This window comes from Cibotium barometz, chromosome 10 (assembly GCF_041138505.1).
Source record: "Cibotium barometz isolate CiBa-2024 chromosome 10, ASM4113850v1, whole genome shotgun sequence".
NCBI classification, from domain to species: domain Eukaryota; kingdom Viridiplantae; phylum Streptophyta; class Polypodiopsida; order Cyatheales; family Cibotiaceae; genus Cibotium; species Cibotium barometz.
The window spans coordinates 11,810,961-11,831,792 of NC_141055.1; the positions used below are offsets into that span (position 1 = coordinate 11,810,961).

The following is a 20,832-nucleotide window of genomic DNA, read 5'->3' on the forward strand; positions in this document are numbered from 1 at the left end:
AGCAGTTTTACGGAGCAGTAAGAGGCAGTCATCTTTTGCCCTTTCGACCCAGCATCAATTACATTGCCAAGCCATTTACCCTATATTGGGCCATATGGAACAACACTCTTCTCCTTCATCTCCTGTCCAAAACACTCCTGTTGATAGCAAAATCTATCTTCCTTGCTTTCTGCAAACTTCTCTGGCTCAAGCAACCCTGCTATTGGCCAATCTAAATGAGGTGGCTTACCCTGAAACTTCTTCAACCTGAAACCATTGACAGGTTTCTCTACTCTAGTACCAAAAACATCAGCCACAATAAATGTGCCTTGACCCAAATCCTGTACAATCTGATAAGGTCCTTTATACCTCAAAGTCAGCTTTCCTGGATGTGGTCCTAGCCTGGATTTGTACAACATCACCCCAGTCTCCAACTTGAAATACCTTAAACTTCACATTCATGCTTACCCATGCTTGCCTTCTTCTCTGAATCACCTCAGTAATGTAAGCAATGACCAATCTATCTTCTTCCAGCTGCATCAGATATTTACTCCTGTGCTGAACTGACAATTTAGGAGACATCTTCACTGCACTAACTCTCAGACTTGGTACCACAGCTTCAAGTCCATAAACTAATTTAAATGGTGTCATACCTGTTGTGACTTTGAAAGCTGTTATGAAAGACCATAATGCAGAGTCCAACTTCTCATCCCAGTCCTTGTGGTTCTCCTGCACAATCTTCTTCAAAATTCTGACCAAGGTTTTATTAGTGCTTTCAACCTGTCCATTAGCCTGGGGATGATATGCTGTAGACTTCTTATGCATAATCATGTGAGTCTTGGTTAGCTTAGAGATCACCTCATTCAAAAAATGAGTTCCCCTGTCACTCACCAACTCCACAGGGCATCCAAACCTGGTCATAATGTTGTGGTACAAAAACTTGGCCACACTTTGAGCTTTATTGTCCATAAGTGCTACAGCTTCTACCCACTTAGTGCAGTAATCAGTTGCCACTAGAATGTACTTACATCCCCTGCTGGTAGTTGGCTTCACAGGCCCTACAAAATCCAATCCCCACTTCTGAAATGGCTCTAATGGCAGAATAGGATGATCAGACATTCTATCCCGAGAATCACGCTGTCCAAGTTTTTGGCAAATAACACAACTTTTTGCATGCTCATGTGCATCCTTCAACACAGTAGGCCACCATAATCCAGCTTGCAATATCTTCTTACCTGTAATGTCTCCTGAAAAATGTCCTCCTGCTGCACCTGAATGAGCTTCTTGAAGTACAGCCTTCTGTTCAAATTCAAGAACACACCTTCTAATCACCTGATCAATCCCCTTCTTATATATTGCTCCTGCATTGTGCAATCACCAAAAAAGGTATACTTTAAAGAGCAAATTTTTTTCTTTGATCAGCTGAAAAACTTGTTGGCATAGTCCCATCTGTCAAAAATATCAACATCTGATCATACCATGACTCAGATATTGCATTTTGCACCTCAAACAGCTCTGCATCAGGTAAATCATCATTGATACCTTTTGGCTCTTCTCCAGTTTCTAATCTACTCAGGTAATCAGCTATAGCATGCTCCTTGCCTGGTGTGTGGACAATGACAAAATAAAATTCCTGTAACAACAGCATCCATCTGGCTAACCTTCCAGTTAACAATGGCTTCTTAATCAGATACAGCAATGCTTGATGGTCAACATGAAAAATCACCCTGTTGCTCAATAAATAAAGTCTAAATTTGTTCGAAGCATACACCATCCCAAGAGCTTCTCTCTCAGTCACTATATAATTCCTTTCAGCTGCTGTCAAGACTCTACTAGCATAATATACAGGCCTGAACCACCCTCTTACTTTTTCCTGCATAAGAACAGCTCCTATAGCCATATCCGATGCATCAACAAACACATGAAAAGGTAAAGTCCAATCTGGAGGTTGTAATACTGGAGCCACTGATAACATTTTCTTGAACATCTGAAATGACTTCTCCAGAGGTTCAGCCCAAACAAATGGCACATTCTTCTTTGTTAAATGAGAAAGAGGCATACAAACATTAGCCAAATATCTGATGTACCTCGCATGCCATTTTACATGTCCAACAAACCTACTCACTTTCTTCCCATTCTCTAGAACTTTAGCTGCCTTGATAACTTCAATTTTCTTTTCATCCATAGACATCCCCTCTTTGGACACAACATGTCCCAACAAAATTCCACTCCTGACAGCAAAAACACTCTTATAGGGGTTGAGGGACATCCTGAACTTTCTACATCTTTCAAAACATAACTTCAGATGCTGCAAATACAAATACCCTCATAAAATCCTATCCCATTCCGTAATAAAGGCCGTTTTATGCTGATCCTCCTTAGCAACCTTAATCTGATTGTACCCAGAAAAACCATCTAAAAATCTATACAACTCTTGCCCTGCTACTGCATCCAATATTGCATCACATTTCCTGAATTTGAACAGAAGTCTGTACTTCAAGAAGCTCATTCACGTGCAGCAGGAGGACATTTTTCAGGAGACATTACAGGTAAGAAGATATTGCAAGCTAGATTATGGTGGCCTACTGTGTTGAAGGATGCACATGAGCATGCAAAAAGTTGTGTTATTTGCCAAAAACTTGGACAGCGTGATTCTCGGGATAGAATGTCTGATCATCCTATTCTGCCATTAGAGCCATTTCAGAAGTGGGGATTGGATTTTGTAGGGCCTGTGAAGCCAACTACCAACAGGGGATGTAAGTACATTCTAGTGGCAACTAATTACTGCACTAAGTGGGTAGAAGCTGTAGCACTTATGGACAATAAAGCTCAAAGTATGGCCAAGTTTTTGTACCACAACATTATGACCAGGTTTGGATGCCCTGTGGAGTTGGTGAGTGACAGGGGAACTCATTTTTTGAATGAGATGATCTCTGAGCTAACCAAGACTCACATGATCATGCATAAGAAGTCTACAGCATATCATCCCCAAGCTAATGGACAAGCTGAAAGCACTAATAAAACCTTGGTCAAAATTTTGAAGAAGATTGTGCAGGAGAACCACAAGGACTGGGATGAGAAGTTGGACTCTGCATTATGGTCTTTCATAACAGCTTTCAAAGTCACAACAGGTATGACACCATTTAAATTAGTTTATGGACTTGAAGCTGTGGTACCAAGTCTGAGAGTTAGTGCAGCGAAGATGTCTCCTAAATTGTCAGTTCAGCACAGGAGTAAATATCTGATGCAGTTGGAAGAAGATAGATTGGTCAGTGCTTACATTACTGAGGTGATTCAGAGAAGAAGGCAAGCATGGGTAAGCATGAATGTGAAGTTTAAGGTATTTCAAGTTGGAGACCGGGTGATGTTGTACAAATCCAGGCTAGGACCACATCCAGGAAAGCTGACTTTGAGGTATAAAGGACCTTATCAGATTGTGCAGGATTTGGGTCAAGGCACATTTATTGTGGCTGATGTTTTTGGTACTAGAGTAGAGAAACCTGTCAATGGTTTCAAGTTGAAGAAGTTTCAGGGTAAGCCACCTCATTTAGATTGGCCAATAGCAAGGTTGCTTGAGCCAGAGAAGTTTGCAGAAAGCAAGGAAGATAGATTTTGCTATCAACAAGAGTGTTTTGGACAGGAGATGAAGGAGAAGAGTGTTGTTCCATATGGCCCAATATAGGGGAAATGGCTTGGCAATGTAATTGATGCTGGGTCAGATATTTAGTTGAGTCAACTGTGGCAAATCCGAGACAGCAGGTTTCAGAGCTACTGAGTCACTTAGTTGGAGCATGGTTAGTTGGATGTTACCAGGTCGGAGTACAAAAGGTCGGAATTTTTAAAGTGAAAAATTTTCAAACATTTCTTGGTTTGAGCGCTGACTCTCCACTAACTAAAATCATTGTAGCGCGGGTACCATTAGTGCTTTTTGAAAGACGACGTGTGTTGCATGCGCTAATCGAAGGTGCGAGCTATCAAGTCCATCGTTTTTGTGTCTTTTGCATGTTGCCACCAAAGCCTAGCAAGTACTTACCCATTGTACAAACATCCTCAGCCATGGCAAAGGGCAAGCAAATCATCACTATGCAGCCCGGGCCTGAGGAGGATGAGCTGCCAAGAAGATCTCGTCGAAAAGGAGTTGTCCTCAGTGTAGATGTCAGCAGCCCTGAAGTGGAGGAAGAAGGGTCTGCAGACGAGGATGCTGTGACAGAAACACCTCTCAGCGCAGTGAAGATACGACAGTCTCTCATGGATCCCTTTATGGATTTCAAAGTGGAAATTGATTGCAAGGCAGAGGAAAATGCGGTTTGGCTACAGAGGATAGGGTTGAAGGCTTTTGCTTCTCTTCCATGGGGTGAGTACAAATGCTACTATTATGCTAAATCACAGTTAGATATTCTTAGAAAAACCAGAGGCATGATTTCTAGAACTCTCTCTTTAACCCCTGAAGTTGTAGCAGAGGTTTTTAAATTGCTGTCGAAGAAGGAGTTTGGGGCCAGGGAACAAGCTCGCATAAAACTATCTTATCTCCATCGCTCGCTGAAGCTCCGCGCTCCCCCCCCCCCCCCCGCTCGCGCTTCTGTCTGCACTCCCTTCTCCCTGCCCGCCATCGCGTTTTCCCCCCTCCGCCTGCCCTCAGGTTTGCGCCGCCCCCCCCTTCGCCTGGCTTGCCTGCGCTGAAGCACCCCCCCTCCACTGCTCTTCGCCATCGCCCCCCCCCCCTCCCGTAGCTCTTCGCCATCGCGCCCACCCCCCCTCCTCTTCAGCGCCTCGCCCCCCCCCCCCCCCCTTCGCCAGCTCTCGTTCCCCCTCTCTCGCCCTTTTCGTGCTACTTCCCCCCCCCCCCCCCCCCCCCCCCCCCCCGCGTTAACATCATGCCTAAAGCTACTAGGAAGTCTTGGGTCTCCGAATTTCCGAGCCAACTCCCTTCGCCATCCGAGTGCCTCTTCTCTCTGTTTTTCTCCGCCCCCAGGGATTTTTTATTTTTTTTCCCTTTTTACTTTTCGCCTTCCCCCACCCTCGTGTGCAGCTCGGTTCGTGCAGGTTCTCCGTCTCCGCTCCGCCTTCGACACAACTTCAAACTCTGATGGAGGTTCCTCCTGCCCCGCCTCAGAGGGACTCATTCGCAGCCCCCTCGCCCGCCCCTGAGGACACCCCCATCAGGCTTTCTCTTTCGCCGGAAGAGGAAGCAAGCCTCGCCACAGAGGTGGAACGCCTTCAGGCACATTCCACCATCTGCCGTATAGTCCACTCGCCCCAGCAGAGGGGAGATCCGGGATCTTCTCCAGGCCCGCCTTCTTGCAGATGTGGGCAAGATCCTGGACGTACAGCTTCTGGGCCGTGGACATTACCAGATCGAGTTCGAGACCGCCCAGAGCGTGGCCAAGGTCCTTGCCATGAGTCCCCTAGACATCAGGGGTGCTCGGGCTTTTTTCAGACACCTTGGCAGCATGGCTTTGACCCAGCAGCGGCTGAGCAAGGAGAGCGCCTTTTCCATGTTACAGTTTGCTTCCCTGGACTCCGCCGGGAGTATCTTTCGCTCCTCTCTAGGCTAGGAGCATTGGTGGGCTCGGTACTAGAGACTGGCCCCACAGCAACTTCAGTGGTGGCCAGAGCAGCTGGGCTACCTTCGGTCAGAGTGTTGGTGTCTGACATCTCCTCCCTTCCTAAGGTCATTCAGCTACCTAGGATAGGGGGGGGATGGATTGATCAGAGAGTGGAGTTCTCGGGGCTCCCGAACCAGTGCTTCATTTGCACGCAGGTCGGTCATCTGGCCAAGGCCTGCCCTCGCAGGAGACCCCGACCCTCACCACAGCAGCAGGCCCCTGATGGCCCGCCCACAGATGCGGCTCGGCAGGCTGCGTCCGGGACACCTGCTCAGGCCACAGAGACCTCGGCGTGGCAGCTTGGACAGGGACGCCGCCGAGGGAGACAGCCACAGCAGCACGCCCAGAGACCGCTGCAGCAGCAGCCACAGTCTCAGCCTCACTGGGTTCCCGTGAGGAACAGTTTTGCTCCCCTCCAGGAGGAGACCCCTGCGGCGACGACTGAGGACCAGGAGATCCCAGCACCCCCTCCTTCACCCCCCACACCCCCGTCCCCTCCCACCGACTCGCTTCCACCTTCGCCTCCTCCCATCCCCGCTCCGGTTTCGGCAGCGGCTCCCTCTCCACCCCCCTCGCCCCCCCCTCCTCCCCCCCCCCCCCCCCCCCCCCCCCCCCGCCTCACCTTCCCGGGAGGCCCTGGCAGTCCCCTGGCGATCACCTGCAGTCCGGAGGGCGCTGAGCACCGACCTCGCTCGAGCACCACAGAGGAGACCTACCATGCCGATTCGGGCTTCACGGATATCATCTATCCGCAGTCGGCTGAGTCGCCTCGGCATTAGACAGCGCTCGGAGGCTTTTGATTACGCCTTCACACGGCTTTTTGGAGCAGAGGGCCCCCATGAGCCAGCACCCATCCGAGTTCATGTAGTGATACCTCCGGCCCGCGGGGAGGAGGCACTTGATTCAGCGGTGGCCTTCTCGTTCCCTCTATGTGGCCCTTGCGACCGGGAGTGGACTCTAGAGCTCGCTCTTAGCACTTTGAAGACTCAGGCAGTTGAGTTTTCTCATCATGTGAGCGATCTGGAGGTGACAGATGTGATAGGCCGACTCTGGGAGTTGGCTCATTTTTTCTTGGATCCCGGGAGTGTGGATGCCTCAGGGATTCGTCATTTGGTCATTCGCATAATGGCAGACCTTGCACGCGACCCTGGATATGTATGTATACACGAGGTTGCTCCGTCAGAGCGGGAGGCAGTCGCCATGGGCCACAGCCACTGGCGCCTGATCCGTGATTCTTGCAGTACATCGGGTGGGCAGATTCGCAGCCGCTGCAAATGCAAATCCTTCGTTCCAAAAACTGAAAAATCATCCACAAATACCCTCATAAAATCCTCTAAGTAAGGTTCAAATGTTTTGTAGGCTGTGTAGTTAAAGGATGGTGGTCCATTCTTGAGCCCAAAACTCATGACTGTATATACAAAAGCTCCCCATTCCGTAATAAAGACTGTTTTATGCTGATCCTCCTCAGCAACCTTAATTCTGATTGTGCCCAGAAAAACCATCTAAAAAGCTATACAACTCTTGCCCTGCTACTACATCCAATATTGCATCACAAAATGGCATTGGGAATGGATCAGTAATGGTGGCTGCATTTAGCTTCCTGTAGTCAACACACTCTTAACTTGCCATTTTTCTTAGGCACCACAATGATAGGAGATAACCATGTCACCTCATTGACAGGTTTGATAAATCCTACAGCCAACAACTTATCAATCTCCACCTTAACCTATTGAGCAAAGTTTGGATTCATCCTGTACCTCTGCTGCACAATCGGAACTGCATCCTCTTTAAGATTGATGTGATGCTGGTGCAGATCTGGATCAATACCTTTTACATCAACATAATCCCATGCAAATACATTCTTATACTCCAGCAATAGCTGAAATAGATCATTCAAGAACTGTCCTTCCACATGAATGCTCACCTTTACCATCTTTGGATCCTCATTTGTGCCCAAATTAAGCTCCTTCAACTCATCCTATTTCACCCTCTTGGAACCTCCAGATCTCTTGTTGTATATCTTTTCTGCCATATCCCTTGCTTCCCTCTCTTCTTGAGCTAGGGCTTCTTTTGAGCTAGAGGCTTCATTCTGATCTACAATCTGTATCAATTCAGATCCTTCTATTACCTGTCCAGGAACTAGATCAGAGCTTGTTTTCACTGACTCATCATCCTTATGCAAGATCCCTTCAACATCAACTTCAAAGACAGGCACAATTGATGGGTTGGCCTTCAAAAATGCTTCCTCCTCATCATCTTCAACTTACTCTGCCAAATTAATGGTTTGGGCATACAATGGTCTCTCTTTGAAAGGAATGTTCCTCCTGCCCAGCATAGGTATAGTTACCACCTGTTTACCATTTTTTAGAACAACCTTATTTTCACCCCAATCCTGCTTAACTTTAGCCAGTCTGAACCAAGGTCTTCCCAATAACATCTCATAAGAAGCATCTCCCTGCTCCATTTTCAAAACCACAAAGTTCACCAGAAAATGCATACCTGCAATCTGAATGGACTACTGCCTCAGAATCCCTAAAGGTTGAACCCTTCTCTGATCTACCATCTTAACCTGAAAAGGTGCTGGGTCCAACTTTCCCAACTACATTTTCTGATAGACTGACTCAGCTAATATGTTAACTCCAGATCCTCCATCAAGCAACACTTCTTCAAATAAGCTGCCCTGAAAAGTTACCTTTATGACAAGAACTACAAAATCAACATCTGCTGGATCAATCTTATGCACTGCTGCCTCAGCTGTTTGGTTCATCTGAACTTCATATTCCTTACCTGGCAGCTTATTCAACAACCTCTCCTTGAATGCTAGTACAATACATAACATTTGATCTAAGGACAACTACAATGGAAAGTTAATCAATACCTCAAACCAATCCTTTTAATCTCCTTTCACTTTAGGCTTGACTTCCACATGCTCCTTCTGCTTACCAATCTGATTGTCTGTATTCATCTCATCCAAAATCTGATTTCTATGTTCATGCTTGACCTGTTTTTGTACCTGATCCCTAATTCCTTTCTGCTCTTTCCGATCAATTGGTCCTTTACCTTTAGACTTGGTAACAGCCATCACATCAACATCCTGATTTTCATAACATTGGTTGCAATCACATGCCCACTCATCACAGTGTTCCTTGATAAGCTGCTCCTGATTTGATTCATGCACCTCTATCGGTTCTTGTTGCTGTGTCGTGTCAATTATTATCACATTTGCTTGAGCCTGTGGCTGATTCTGTTGCTGCTGCTTGCTGCTGAGGCCTTGCTTGCTGCTGAGGCCTTGCTTGCTGGTCATCCTGATTGTACTGTACCACTGGCATCCCTCTTTCTTCTCTAAGTTTCAACCATAATGCACAATTCAAGCCTACCCAATGATCTGGTGCACCACAATACACACATGGCATTACTCCAAACGGTCTTCTCTGATTATTTTCCTGACACAAGGTGGTCTTGGAGATCTGGGAGGTCTCTGGAATGGTGGTCTTCCTCTAAATGGAGCTACTTGATTAGCTTCCACATTATTTCTTCCTCTACCTCCATTGGGAGTTGGCCTAGCCCTATTATTAGGGTTATACCAGCACTGAGCAGTGCTATGGCCTTCTCTTTCACAAATCTGACAAAACTGCTTCTCTTTTGGTGCTACAACAGAATATCCAATTTTCTTTAACTGACTTACCAAATCCTCCTCATTATCCTTCTTCTTCTTACCACTATGCTTCTTCTTCTTCTTTCCTTTACTTCCCTCATCATCACTAGCTGATGAAACTTCTGATTCACTTTCTTGCTCAGACTCAGACTCTGCTTCTGACCCTTCTTCTGAATCAGAGCTATCCCTGCTTTCACTACTGGTCTTGGTCATGCCAAGCCTCTTCTCAACTCTAGCTGCAGCAGAACTAGATTATTGATTCCACCTGCAATGTCAATGCTTGCCACAGCATTCTTCAAACCTTTCCTTAAACCCTTCAAGAAGTATCCTGCTAACATTTCATCTGTGGGTCTTTCATTGCCCTGCAATCTATCAACCAAAATTCTAAATTTTTTAGCATAATCTTCCACTAACATATTCCCCTGCTTGATGTCCCTGATTTTCTTCAAGACATCTGTTGGAGTCTTCTCTTTTCTGAATCTTTGTAAAAATGCTACTCTCAGTGCAGCATATGTTGCAAAATGTGCAATACCATATTGGCTAAACCAACTCATGGCTTTTCCTTCCAATGTTGCTGCAAATTGCTGTAATTTAATACAGCCTAATACCCACTTGCTTGCCACTTGGTCTCAAACTGAGCCACATGACAATCAGCATCTTCTTTCGACCTTCCTCTGAATTGTGCTGCTTTGACCTAAGGGTTGGGAGGTTGTTGAGCCATTGGGATAGTCTGAGGTACTCTCCTAGGTCTTTGCCTGGCAGATACCTGTAGTGGGTCAAATAGGAGTCTTCTTCTACTTCTTGCAGGTCCTCCTGTCAAAGAGTAAAGCTCCCACCAATTGCCTCACATGCCTTCCCTCTGTTGCTCCTGAAAACTCTCCCCCTTGGCCTGACAGTTGCTCTTCAGGGATAGGTTGCTCAACCTCTTCATCTATGGCTTGTTCATAATTAAAAGGATCAATGTTGCCTGCTTGGGCTTGGGCTCTGGTGTAATACACTCTGGATACTCTTCTTGGACGCTCTGACATGCATCATCCCTCAACAGACACAACCAACACAGCCAACAGTGCTGACACAGTAAACTCAGCAGGCACAGCAGGATCGCCAAATGTGTTGGGGTTCATCAACACATGATAGACTCACTCTGAAACACCATTACTCACAATGAATCAACATAGAAAGCACTTCAGACATGGCAGCACTTGAGTAAAAGACAACTTCAGATTGAACAGAATAATGCACAGAGGTAGATCCGGCATAGCAGAAAACATAACTGAACTTGCTTCATTGAGTAAATACATCAGCATCAGAACACGACTACATCACCCTAACTCTGCCCCACCAGGCGCATTCTAACCTCTTGAAGTAACAAGACAAAAGTAGTTGTAACTGCCCAAAACAATGTTCTTGGCATAAACATCCGACTCGGCCACATCAAACCTAGCAAAACCCGACTTAGCATAATCCGACTAAGCATTACAATATCCAGTTCAACACAAAGCAATGGCCTTAGCAGTCAAGTGTGGGTGTGTGGGTGCGAGCAGAGGAGCAAATGGGTGAATGGAGAAATAGATGGTGGTGGCCACGCAAGGCGATGGCAGCTCGAAGGCGACAGTCTATGGGAACGAGGCAAACTACATATGAATCTATGGAGGAGAAGGCATAAGTGAGCACAAGCAGAAACACCGGCATTGGTGATTGCCTGAGCACTCGCACCACCCGGAAAAGCCGGGAAAACAAGCGGTGCCGCCATGACCAGGGTGGCCATTGTGCGCCCAACACTAGCGCCAGTCGAAAATGGCAGTGGTGACCGGCTTTGGAGCGGCGGTGGATGGCTTTGGGCACAATGCCGCTCCACACTCACGGCAAGAAGGCGAACCTACTCTGGTACCATTTGTGGGACCTATGGAGAATGATGGATCTCCATGGTGTATGTGCAAAAGAGAGAGGGAGTGTGTGATGTAACAAACTAAATGCTGATGATTGTGCATTACAATGTAATGCTTGTATTGATTCTTATGTTGTTCACAAGGTACAATGCTTTTATAGGCAGAATGCCTTATCTTTCTCAACCCTCTACTCATCACTGGGGCAGTGACACTTGGTTATATACCAATGATATCCCTGCTTACACACACAAATACTTAAGTGGCTATAGCACACATTCACCTTTAAGAGGTGTTCACACACATACACTCATAGGGAGTGTTCACATACTGAAGCTCCAAATATCCAACACCACACACTTTGTGCTGCACACCGACTTGGTGGGTGATCCTTTTTATCGTGTCCACACTCATTAATAAAAGAGACCAACTTATTGAAGTGTTCAGCCAGCTACCAATGAGGTACTGCAAACTTCAGAGCAGGCTTCTATACACAAGTACAACATTGACACTGGCAAGTAAGGTGCTTATCTCTTTCAACAAGCATTGCTAAATGCCAAAAATAGATGCTTCTCTAAAGCATAAAGAAGCTACTGGGTAGTCCACCTACAGCTATAAGGAAGATACACAAGCATGCATGTACAGTTCCCACCATTGACCCAAAAAGAACCAACATTTCTTCCATATCAACAAAACCAAATAATTCACCACCACCTAGAGGAGACACATTACAAACTCTGGCATCAAAGCTTTGCAGAAACATCCACTTGAAAAGCATACCCAAACCATGGCAACCTAATACCTTACAAACTTTACATGGAAGTAAGCCAGCATACAAAAGCTTTCCAAGTGGACTTGCCTGCAAGAATCGATGCCAATCTTCAAGAGCCTCCTTTGCCATACTCACTCCAACAACGAAGACGAGGGGTGCAATCAGACTCGAGGCTGAGAAGGGAGAAAGCGGAGTCAAGGAAAGTGCAGCTGCAAACAGGAAATAGATGTTGGCCACGCGCCGGAACTGCTCAAAGAGAGCCTTGGGGAAGAAGGTCACCAGGTTGTATTTGGTGGTGGCCACCCAGTTGGAAGGGTACTGCACATGATGTTCATCTGACCTGTTGATTAGCACAACTCTGGAGAAGCCCTCACGTCCTATGGATGAAGAAGCTTCATGCTCTCCATGTAAATGCCTGGCACATGAGAATGTGTAAAGATTGCTCCATCTCATTCTCCTCCGCCTTGATTCTGCCATGTCTTTTGGTTGCAAACTCAGTTTGTCTGTGCCCTTAGTAGAGCTTGGCTACCGCAACCTTGTTTGCTGCACACAAGAAAACCCTAGCTTTCCTGCTGTAAAACCAAATGCGGATTTTCTTACAGCTATGATGCCAGAGAAGCGGTTCCGTGATGACTCCCTTCAATTTTTAAAGGAAGCAAAATGGGCAGCTTCTATGCGGGAAGCATTTGTCCACGGAAATGTGAGGGAAACACACAGAAAGAGAAAGAACTTTTTTAATTACAAAGCTTGTGTCGCCATAGCCAGAAACCTTCGGTCATGAGGGGGAATCTGAGCAATGCGTGAGGACAAGGTATAAAAACTGTGGTAAAAGCTTGAGACGACATTACTGCGGTGGTGGGCAGTGGGAACTTGCAGGCCACAGCTGCCTAGATGGCAGGCCCGGGGTCCGGAAGGGGCTGCCATTCTTCAGTGATTCATGACAGGATCCAAACTGGAATAGTGAGACTTGTGAGCATGCTGTGTTCAAACGAGATGCCGGCACGTGCGACACTTTTGTCTTGACTACCAAGGTACGTTGATTTTTTCCCATTGCTGTGAGACTTGGAATTTCTCTTCTAGAAAGCAATGCCTTTTGACTTCTTTATTGAGAAGAAACCTACACGCACTATTTCACCAACTTATTTAGGCACAAGCGGCCACTATCATGTTAGAGAGAAAAGAGGATCATGGAGCACAAATTCTTCTCCTTACTTACAACCTTATATAGCACATCTAAATTGTCCATGGCTATCATGTTAGAGAGAGGAGAGAATCGTGGGGCACAAATTCTTTGCATTACGAATAGACAACAACCCAGCTTGTTTAGCATATTGCTCTACCTTTATCGAAATCTTTTATATCAATGCTTCAAATTTTGTCAATGGTATCCTAATTTTTTTCACGACGTATTATGGTAGACTGCCTCATGTGCCTACATGTAATCCTGCAACTTTTATCATTTAATCATATCACATAATCTTGGCAAATGTTTAAGAAAGTTGTTCAAGGGTGGAAGAAATTGTTAGGGCTTAAAGATGATGTTCTCTTGCCATCTTATTAGAAAAAAGTATTGTGATTTAGTGTCTTTACAATTATCATTTGAAACAGACAAATTGCACAAAAAATATGACATCAAGATGGAGCATGTCGAGCATTCTAAATGCTTTGTCTTATCCACATTCTAGTTTTCACATCTTCACATCCTAATGTTCATTTTGTAAAAAGGCCTTATTATGGTCCAAAATGATGAAGCATTAGGACGATCATAAGCGCCATTCTTGTAATGTTTCACCACATAATTTCTTCTCTTGCTTACAACCTTATATAGCACCTCTAAATTATCCATGGCTATAATGTTAGAGAGAAGAGAGGATCATGGAGCACAAATTCATTGCTAGCTAATTCTTAAAGGCTATAAGCATGTTGCTCTTTTTACCGAAATATACACCAATGAAAAGCAACCCAAAAAAAAAGCACACACACACATGGTAATGAATGTTTTATGAGTGAAGGAGATAGTTCCAAAAAGACTATAGTGATGCCTTGCACAAATACATGTAGATTAGAGAGTGGAAGGTTTAAGATTACTCTATTTTGGAGACTGTGTCAATAAATACCTTCTAAAATGTCCTATGAATTCCAAACATTACCTCTATCTCAAGCCTTTGCAACCTAAAGTTGATACTTTTCTTTTGTATGGCATTGACAAATTGTTACGCCTATAAGGCTATAAAGTTCTATGTGGGATAGACATTAAGGCCCCACTCGAATGTCTTCTATGTGGGATAGACATTGAGGCCCACTCGAATGTCTTCTCTAACATGATTACGTCAATACTTTCTGCGTTTTTGCCCTAGGATAGTTCCTTGAATTGATTACATTTCAAAATAACATGTGGGCAATACTTTAAAAAAATCTAAACACCTTGACATTTGTGATGGTCATCAATACGCATTAATAAGTGGCACCTACAATTCAATTTGAAATAAAAGTTGTTGATACAATTATGTTGAAAAGCTATACAATAAAAGCTATTGAAAAGCTATGTAATTATGTTATACCTACGATAATTATGTTGAAAAGCTATACAATAAAAGCTATTGAAAAGTTGTGCAATTATGTTGTGCCTAAAATTATCACACTAAGCTTATCCTTTACTTCATCAACTCGAACTAATTATGACACACCTTAATAAGTAGCTTTTAGGTGATAGTTTCTCTAAATGCTTATACAGCCCCTCTAAATGCTTTTGTAGCCCCTCCATAGAAGATGAAATCAATATGCTCTCTATGTGGTACATGCTTGAATATGCTAAGTCCAACTTTATAATGTATCATGATAAAACTATGAGTAAATATGATCCCATTAGACTCGTATCCCATATTTTCCACTCTCATATATAGTGTGAAATGTGAAAAGTGCATGCTCTTGTCTTTCCAAGCTATTCTTGCTTACACTATGTTCAGACTTCTTTGTATAATTAAGAATAAGCAATTGCACACCAAACATTTAATCTTTCAAGGCTCTCTCTCTCTCTCTCTCTCTCTCTCTCTCTCTCTCTCTCTCTCTCTCTCTCTCTCTCTCTCTCTCTCAGTGAATGAGATTTTTCATGTGATAACATTTTTCTAATGAAAGCCATGGTTTTGCATGACTAATTTGTGTGTGCACAAAATCTATGTATGTGCCCCATGTATAGTTTAGAATGAAAGGGGAAAAAATCATGTAAGCATGAAGCAAGGACATTCTAATGATCTTTTGAAAAAATTGATTGTCTTTTTGTTTGAAAGTTATGATCTCTTTAACTTTGCCAATAGATAATTGGCCCCTTTGTGTGATTCTCACACAAAATGAGGCAAGGAAAGTACCAAAAGTTAACCTTACAAGAGTACTAAGAAATGCAATGTTGAACATATAAATATGTGACAAAGGGAACATACATTGAAGAGTGACCATTAAGTTCAAAATGCATTTATGGAATCTATACAATTAAGTTGTGGCTAGATTGAGCATCAAAAACATAATGGCATTACACACAAAGAATGTAGCTAAATTGTTTTGTGATTATTATAATTTTCCCTTTTTGTAGGAAGAAGTGGGGAAAGGAGGTGTTTGTTTTCTTTTTTTTGTAGGAAGAAGCGGGGAAGGGAGGTGTGGGGGGGAGGGGATAGATTTTTTCATAGAAAGAAGTGGGGAAGGGAGGTGTGGGGGGAGGGGATATATTTTTGTACATTCAAAGCATGCCTTAAAAAGGCTGTACAAATTCTATCAAGAGTACACATGGGTTAAGCATATTTTTTATCATAAAAAGAGTAGCATATGTGTGTCTACTCCAATAAAAGAGATGTAGGACAATAACACCCCCACACACTCACACCTATCTCCCAAAAAAAGAGATTAAACATTAAAAATCATTATATACACACAAAAAATTGCACATCTTTTCATTGCATATGTTTAAGATTTATCGTACACATACTTCCACCATGCATGTACTTAGAATACTTTTTCCCCAATGCATGTGTAAACTAGAAAAAGTCCCCATTTTCCCTCTATAGTATAAACTTTTGCTTGCAACTTGATATAATATTTTCTTATTTCATGTAGAGCTTTCTTAAGTAGAATTCTATTTTACGTAAGAGTTCTTTGAAGGGTTGGTAAAGTTTTTTTTTTTGTTTTTTAAAGATGGTGTTATTGTGTATTTCGAGCTATCATGTCTAATTCATTTATATGTTGTTACTAAAGTGTGTTTAAGTGTTGGAGCTACTTGTGGGTTTTGGCCTTTCTCAACAATTTTAAGTTTAGATCATTCTTCAAGCTACAACTAAAAGGTCTAAGTTTCTTTATGGATTAAAACTCAAGATAGTAGAGAAAGTACTTAAGGATGATTAGCTCTTCTCGTATTAATGTTAAGGTCATTTTATTTGTGATGATTCTTTCATTGCATACTACAAGTAAATAAGGAGTATCAAAAACCAATTAACTTTTTTAGAAAGGAAGATATTCTAAAAATAAAGGGAAAAGGACTTGAATGAGAAAAACAAAGAAGCAAGCTTAAAAATTGTTTTAAAAACATGCACACACACACACATGCAAGTGCATGTGTGTGTATGCATGGGATACATGTGCATGCGTGTGTACACATGTAAGAGAGAGAGAGAGAAAGAGAGAGAGAGAGAGAGAGAGAGAGAGAGAGAGAGAGAGAGAGAGAGAGAGAGAGAGATACTAATATTTATAAGGGGCAAAAGGTCCATGAGACTAGTGATGATATAATATGTGAAAGTATCGCGGTGGGCTAAGCATTGGGCATCATCAAAATCCTTTAAAAAAACATAAAATTAATGAAGATTTACAAAATATTTGCATTATAAATAGTGATGGCTGCCCCCTTAAATTGGCATATATCAAAGCATGATGGGGTTACATAGACACACACCTCTACTCTATCACTCTAGAAAGAGGGCTAAATGCCTCTCTGATTAGATGGTGAAAATAGCATATAATCTAATTGATGCATGGCATTAAAGAGTGTTATACTCCTTGGCCTCAACTTGACGTCCACAATTTATTTTTGACATAGTGTCTCTAGTTGTATCCATTTCCTCTATTCAATTCTTGAATTGATAATGCATAGGGTTGTCCAAGATATTAAAAAAGTTGCTGTACCATTGTCTCATATGTCTCATATGTTGTTTATAAGACATCAATACCACACTCTCTTGATGTGGGTGTATGTGTGTGATGGAGGGAGGGAAGGACTCATGTTTATGCTTAAAATATATATACTAACTTATTTCAAGAATTTTGATGAATTTTTAGAGTCCTAAACACCTTAATATTGCTTGAAAAAGGTAGTTTAATTTCCTTCTTTTGTGAGAGCACCATGTACTTGATCAAGGTCTCCTTCTTCACTTTTTGGTTTTATCCCATTATCACACTTCATACATGGTAAAGTTTTGTAAAAAACCTTTGATTGGAATGAAATCTACCCACATGTTGCTTTTATACTCACGAACTTAGAAATTTGGACTTTGACTTTTCTATGGATTCACATGTGAATAGGCTCTTAAGAGCAGATGCAAGTTGTAGAACCAAGTAGCTTAAAAACAATAATTGTTGAAAAATGACCCCACATGTTGCTTTTATACTCACATACTTAGAAATTTGGACTTTGACTTTTCTCTGGATTGAATAGGCTCTTAAGAGCAGCACTCTTGCATTGCACAACCAAGTAGCTATAAAAAAAAAATTTGTTGAAAAATGACACCTATAGATATGGGTTCCAAGAAAACAAAAGTGTGGGGAGAGTACGGAAATTTCTAGGAGTGTAAGTACCCTTTCCATTGATTAACAACCCATGACTCAAACAGAAGTAAGAAGAAGATAATCTTGGAAGTTTAAAAACTTCCCCTTGAGCATACGTTGATGAAGAGTAATATTTTTCGATGATGTTTCCATGCTAATGCCAATGCAAATTTTGTTTTGTAGAAGCCAATGATGCCTTAATGCAAATGCTTGGGCCTTCAATGGTACTATAGAAGCTCTAATTTGATGTAGGAGGCTTGATTTTGAAAAGAAAAAACCTAAATTTATGCGGATGCAAATGCTTTAATTTAATTCTTTTCTCTATATTTCAAAAAATCCCTTTGTCCCCTTGCACATAATGTTTCAATTTGACATTTTGCATACAAAAGATGGTGTGGAGGGTTGATTTATAGGCTAGTCAAATGCCTCCACCTCTTTTGCATAAACGCTGTTGTGGGCTGAATCAAACCTGATTTGGGCTAGATATGTCCCCCTTATGTTGAGCATTTTGATGCACTAAAGATGGGTTACATTTTTACTCTATTGGATGCCTTAATGATGCATTAGCTTCTATTGTAGATAGTTGCAAGGAGAACCCCCCCTTTAGCCTTGCATTTGGGACTGTATGCTACAACTATGACCTGGCCACACTTTGACGGTGCATTCTCTACTCTACATGCTACCCTACATTGTGTAGGAATGATGATGGATGATTTCCAGCTATGTGGAAAGCATGCGTTTCTCATGGAGAGGTACATGGTGCAATGCACAATCTTTAGAAAAGAAATCACAGCGTTGACTAACAAAATGAATAGCTTTATATGGAAAAAAATGTAACATAGTAGCACAATGATGATGGTGGTAGCCTGAATAAGAAATGATGAGAGGAGATGTAAGTGCTTGAGGTGGCTCTAATACCATGCTAGCATTCACGGTGCCAGGATGGAGCATGCGCAAAGAAGGATTAGGGTTTGCTAAATGGCTATGGTGGATGGAGGATAGCCATGGTAAGTGTGTGTGTGTGTGTGTCTGTGTGTGGAGAGAGAGAGAGAGAGATGTGAGAAAGATTACAGAACTCAAATAATACTCCAAGTTATTAGAGCCACCTAAGTACATGCTTTTATAGGCATTAAACCTCATCTTTTGACCAAAACCAAATAAGGGTTGTTCACACACCCAAAGGGGGTGTTCACACCAACTAGCTCCGAAATACCCAACATCTTTATCACTGCTTTCCATCTCTTTGTCATGATCCGAAGGTGATGATTTAGCTATGATGGTTGTGTACACCAAAGTGGAAAGTTTATACACAAATTGTTTTCTACTTGGGTAAGGGTAAAATGTGTGTATGGGATGGCTTTAGGCTAAAAACCAGAGTGATATATATAATGCAAGTAGAAGAGAAGTGCACATGCTAAGGTTATCTACCCTAGTAGGCTACATATAGTGTTTTTAAGCAATAAACTTGATTAGTAGCCAATTTAGAAAATAGATTTTGGCAGGTTTACATCGGCTTTAGTTGATTCAAATGAGTGCTAATTGATAAGAGAGGTGGGATGGGCTTGATTCAAGCAAAAGAACATAAAAAGAGGTGGGATGGGCTTGAAGGGTGAATGGTGGTTCTCCTTCAAATGATTTTGCTGCAACTTGGTGTGAGGTATCGATGTAAGAGTTTGCTTTATAAGAGTGGATGGTGGTTCTCCTTCAAATGATTTTGCTGCACCTTGGTATTATGACTCACCCAAACCCCCTTTGAAACATATCTAACAAGAAGATTAACTGGCTAATCGCAACTATCGTGGGGATCTTTCCATTGGCCGAGCTCGTAACCTTTGAGGCCCCTAAGCTCCATAACTTCTTGAGAAGAAATTCCACTACGTCTCCTGCGAGCGTTGTCACACCGCACGCCGACATTGCACTACGTGTATTTGTCCCTCCTCTCACCTCACTTCACTCACACACACTCACTAGCATAGATTAGAGAGAGATTAGCAAGAGGATTAGCAAGACTCTATTGCACAATGGGAGAGTTCTTTGTATTATGAGAGATTTTCACTTATATACATGGCCAGAAGTGTTTTTAGTTTCTTTTCTTTTCTTTTCTTTTTTCTAAAAAAAATTACCACCTTGCGAGCAACAGGTTCTTGTGGCTACTCTCCTTTTTGATAGAATAGGTTCTTATGTCTGCTGCGTAGCTTCTACACTTATGCTTCTTATTTAGAGGGGTGAAAAGAGCATTGTGAGTTTGTTCTTGATGTGCTCATAAGGTTGCATCACAAACGTGGGGATGGATTCTTGAATTTGTGGCTTAAGTTTTGTCGAGGTGGTAGGGACAGATTCTAGTTGGTTGCCATTGGTGTTGACTAAACGTGCAAGCTCTTGTGTATGTGTTGGTAGGGGTTGAGTGGCTTGCTTGGGCCTCCATTCTTGTCGAACTTTAGGTGAAGTTTTTGGAATTGAAGTCGGTGGTGGTGAGGCTTTCTTTACTTTGTTCGATCTTAGCAACCATATTATGGGATTTCCATCATAATATCCTTATTCTTGAAGCATTTGCACATGCACCTATCTTTGATGAACATTATGAATTGGTGGCTGATGCTTTTGGTGCTGAGATTTCTTTCTTTGTTCGGGCTCACGTGACTTTTTGCTGCACTTGGGAATCCAAGTGCAGCAAAAAGTATTACCTTGGTAGTACCCTTGAGCTTTGGTATTACCTTGGTAGTACCCTTGAGCTTGCAACAGTAATCTTTTTGGTACTACCAAGGTAATACCAAATCCAAGCTTTGGTATTACCTTGGTAGTACCCTTGTAATCTTTTTGGTAGTACCTTGGTAGTACCCTTGAGCTTGCAGTAATCTTTTTGGTACTACCCACACTTGTTGAGTGTGGTTAGAGTTCTTTGAGAAACTCGTATAGGCTTTTGTGGACGACGTTGTGGAGTACTTTTATTCTTTTTTGTCCTTTGAGTTTTACATTGAGGAAGAGGCTTTGATGATCAAGGCACCCAAATTGGATTGGTTCCTTCATAGTAGCCTTGAGCTGCAAGTAGCTACTTCTCCACCCACATTCTGATACCATTAAGATACCTTGATTTTGTCTATCGTGATGGAGTTTTAGTTTTGGTTGAAGCTG

At 42.7% G+C, this 20,832-nt stretch overlaps 1 protein-coding gene and 1 pseudogene across 3 annotated transcripts in view; both read right to left on the minus strand.

Moving 5' to 3' along the window:
* The window catches only part of LOC147634557 (uncharacterized), a 28,490-nt pseudogene extending 20,241 nt beyond the window's left edge, over positions 1-8,249 (minus strand).
* Positions 1-12,927, minus strand: part of LOC147634556 (putative phospholipid-transporting ATPase 9) — a 101,043-nt gene extending 88,116 nt beyond the window's left edge. For 2 of the 3 annotated variants that reach the window (XR_015266763.1, XM_086803655.1), the window contains exon 1: positions 11,986-12,927. Coding sequence is in view for 2 of the 3 variants with exons in the window: in XM_086803655.1 (XP_086659781.1) it covers positions 11,986-12,375 (390 nt within the window). In the remaining variant the exon portion in view is untranslated. The remainder of the gene's footprint in view (positions 1-11,985) is intronic. The other variant, XM_086803657.1, reaches the window with a different exon arrangement.
* Between the last annotated feature and the right edge of the window lie 7,905 nt (positions 12,928-20,832).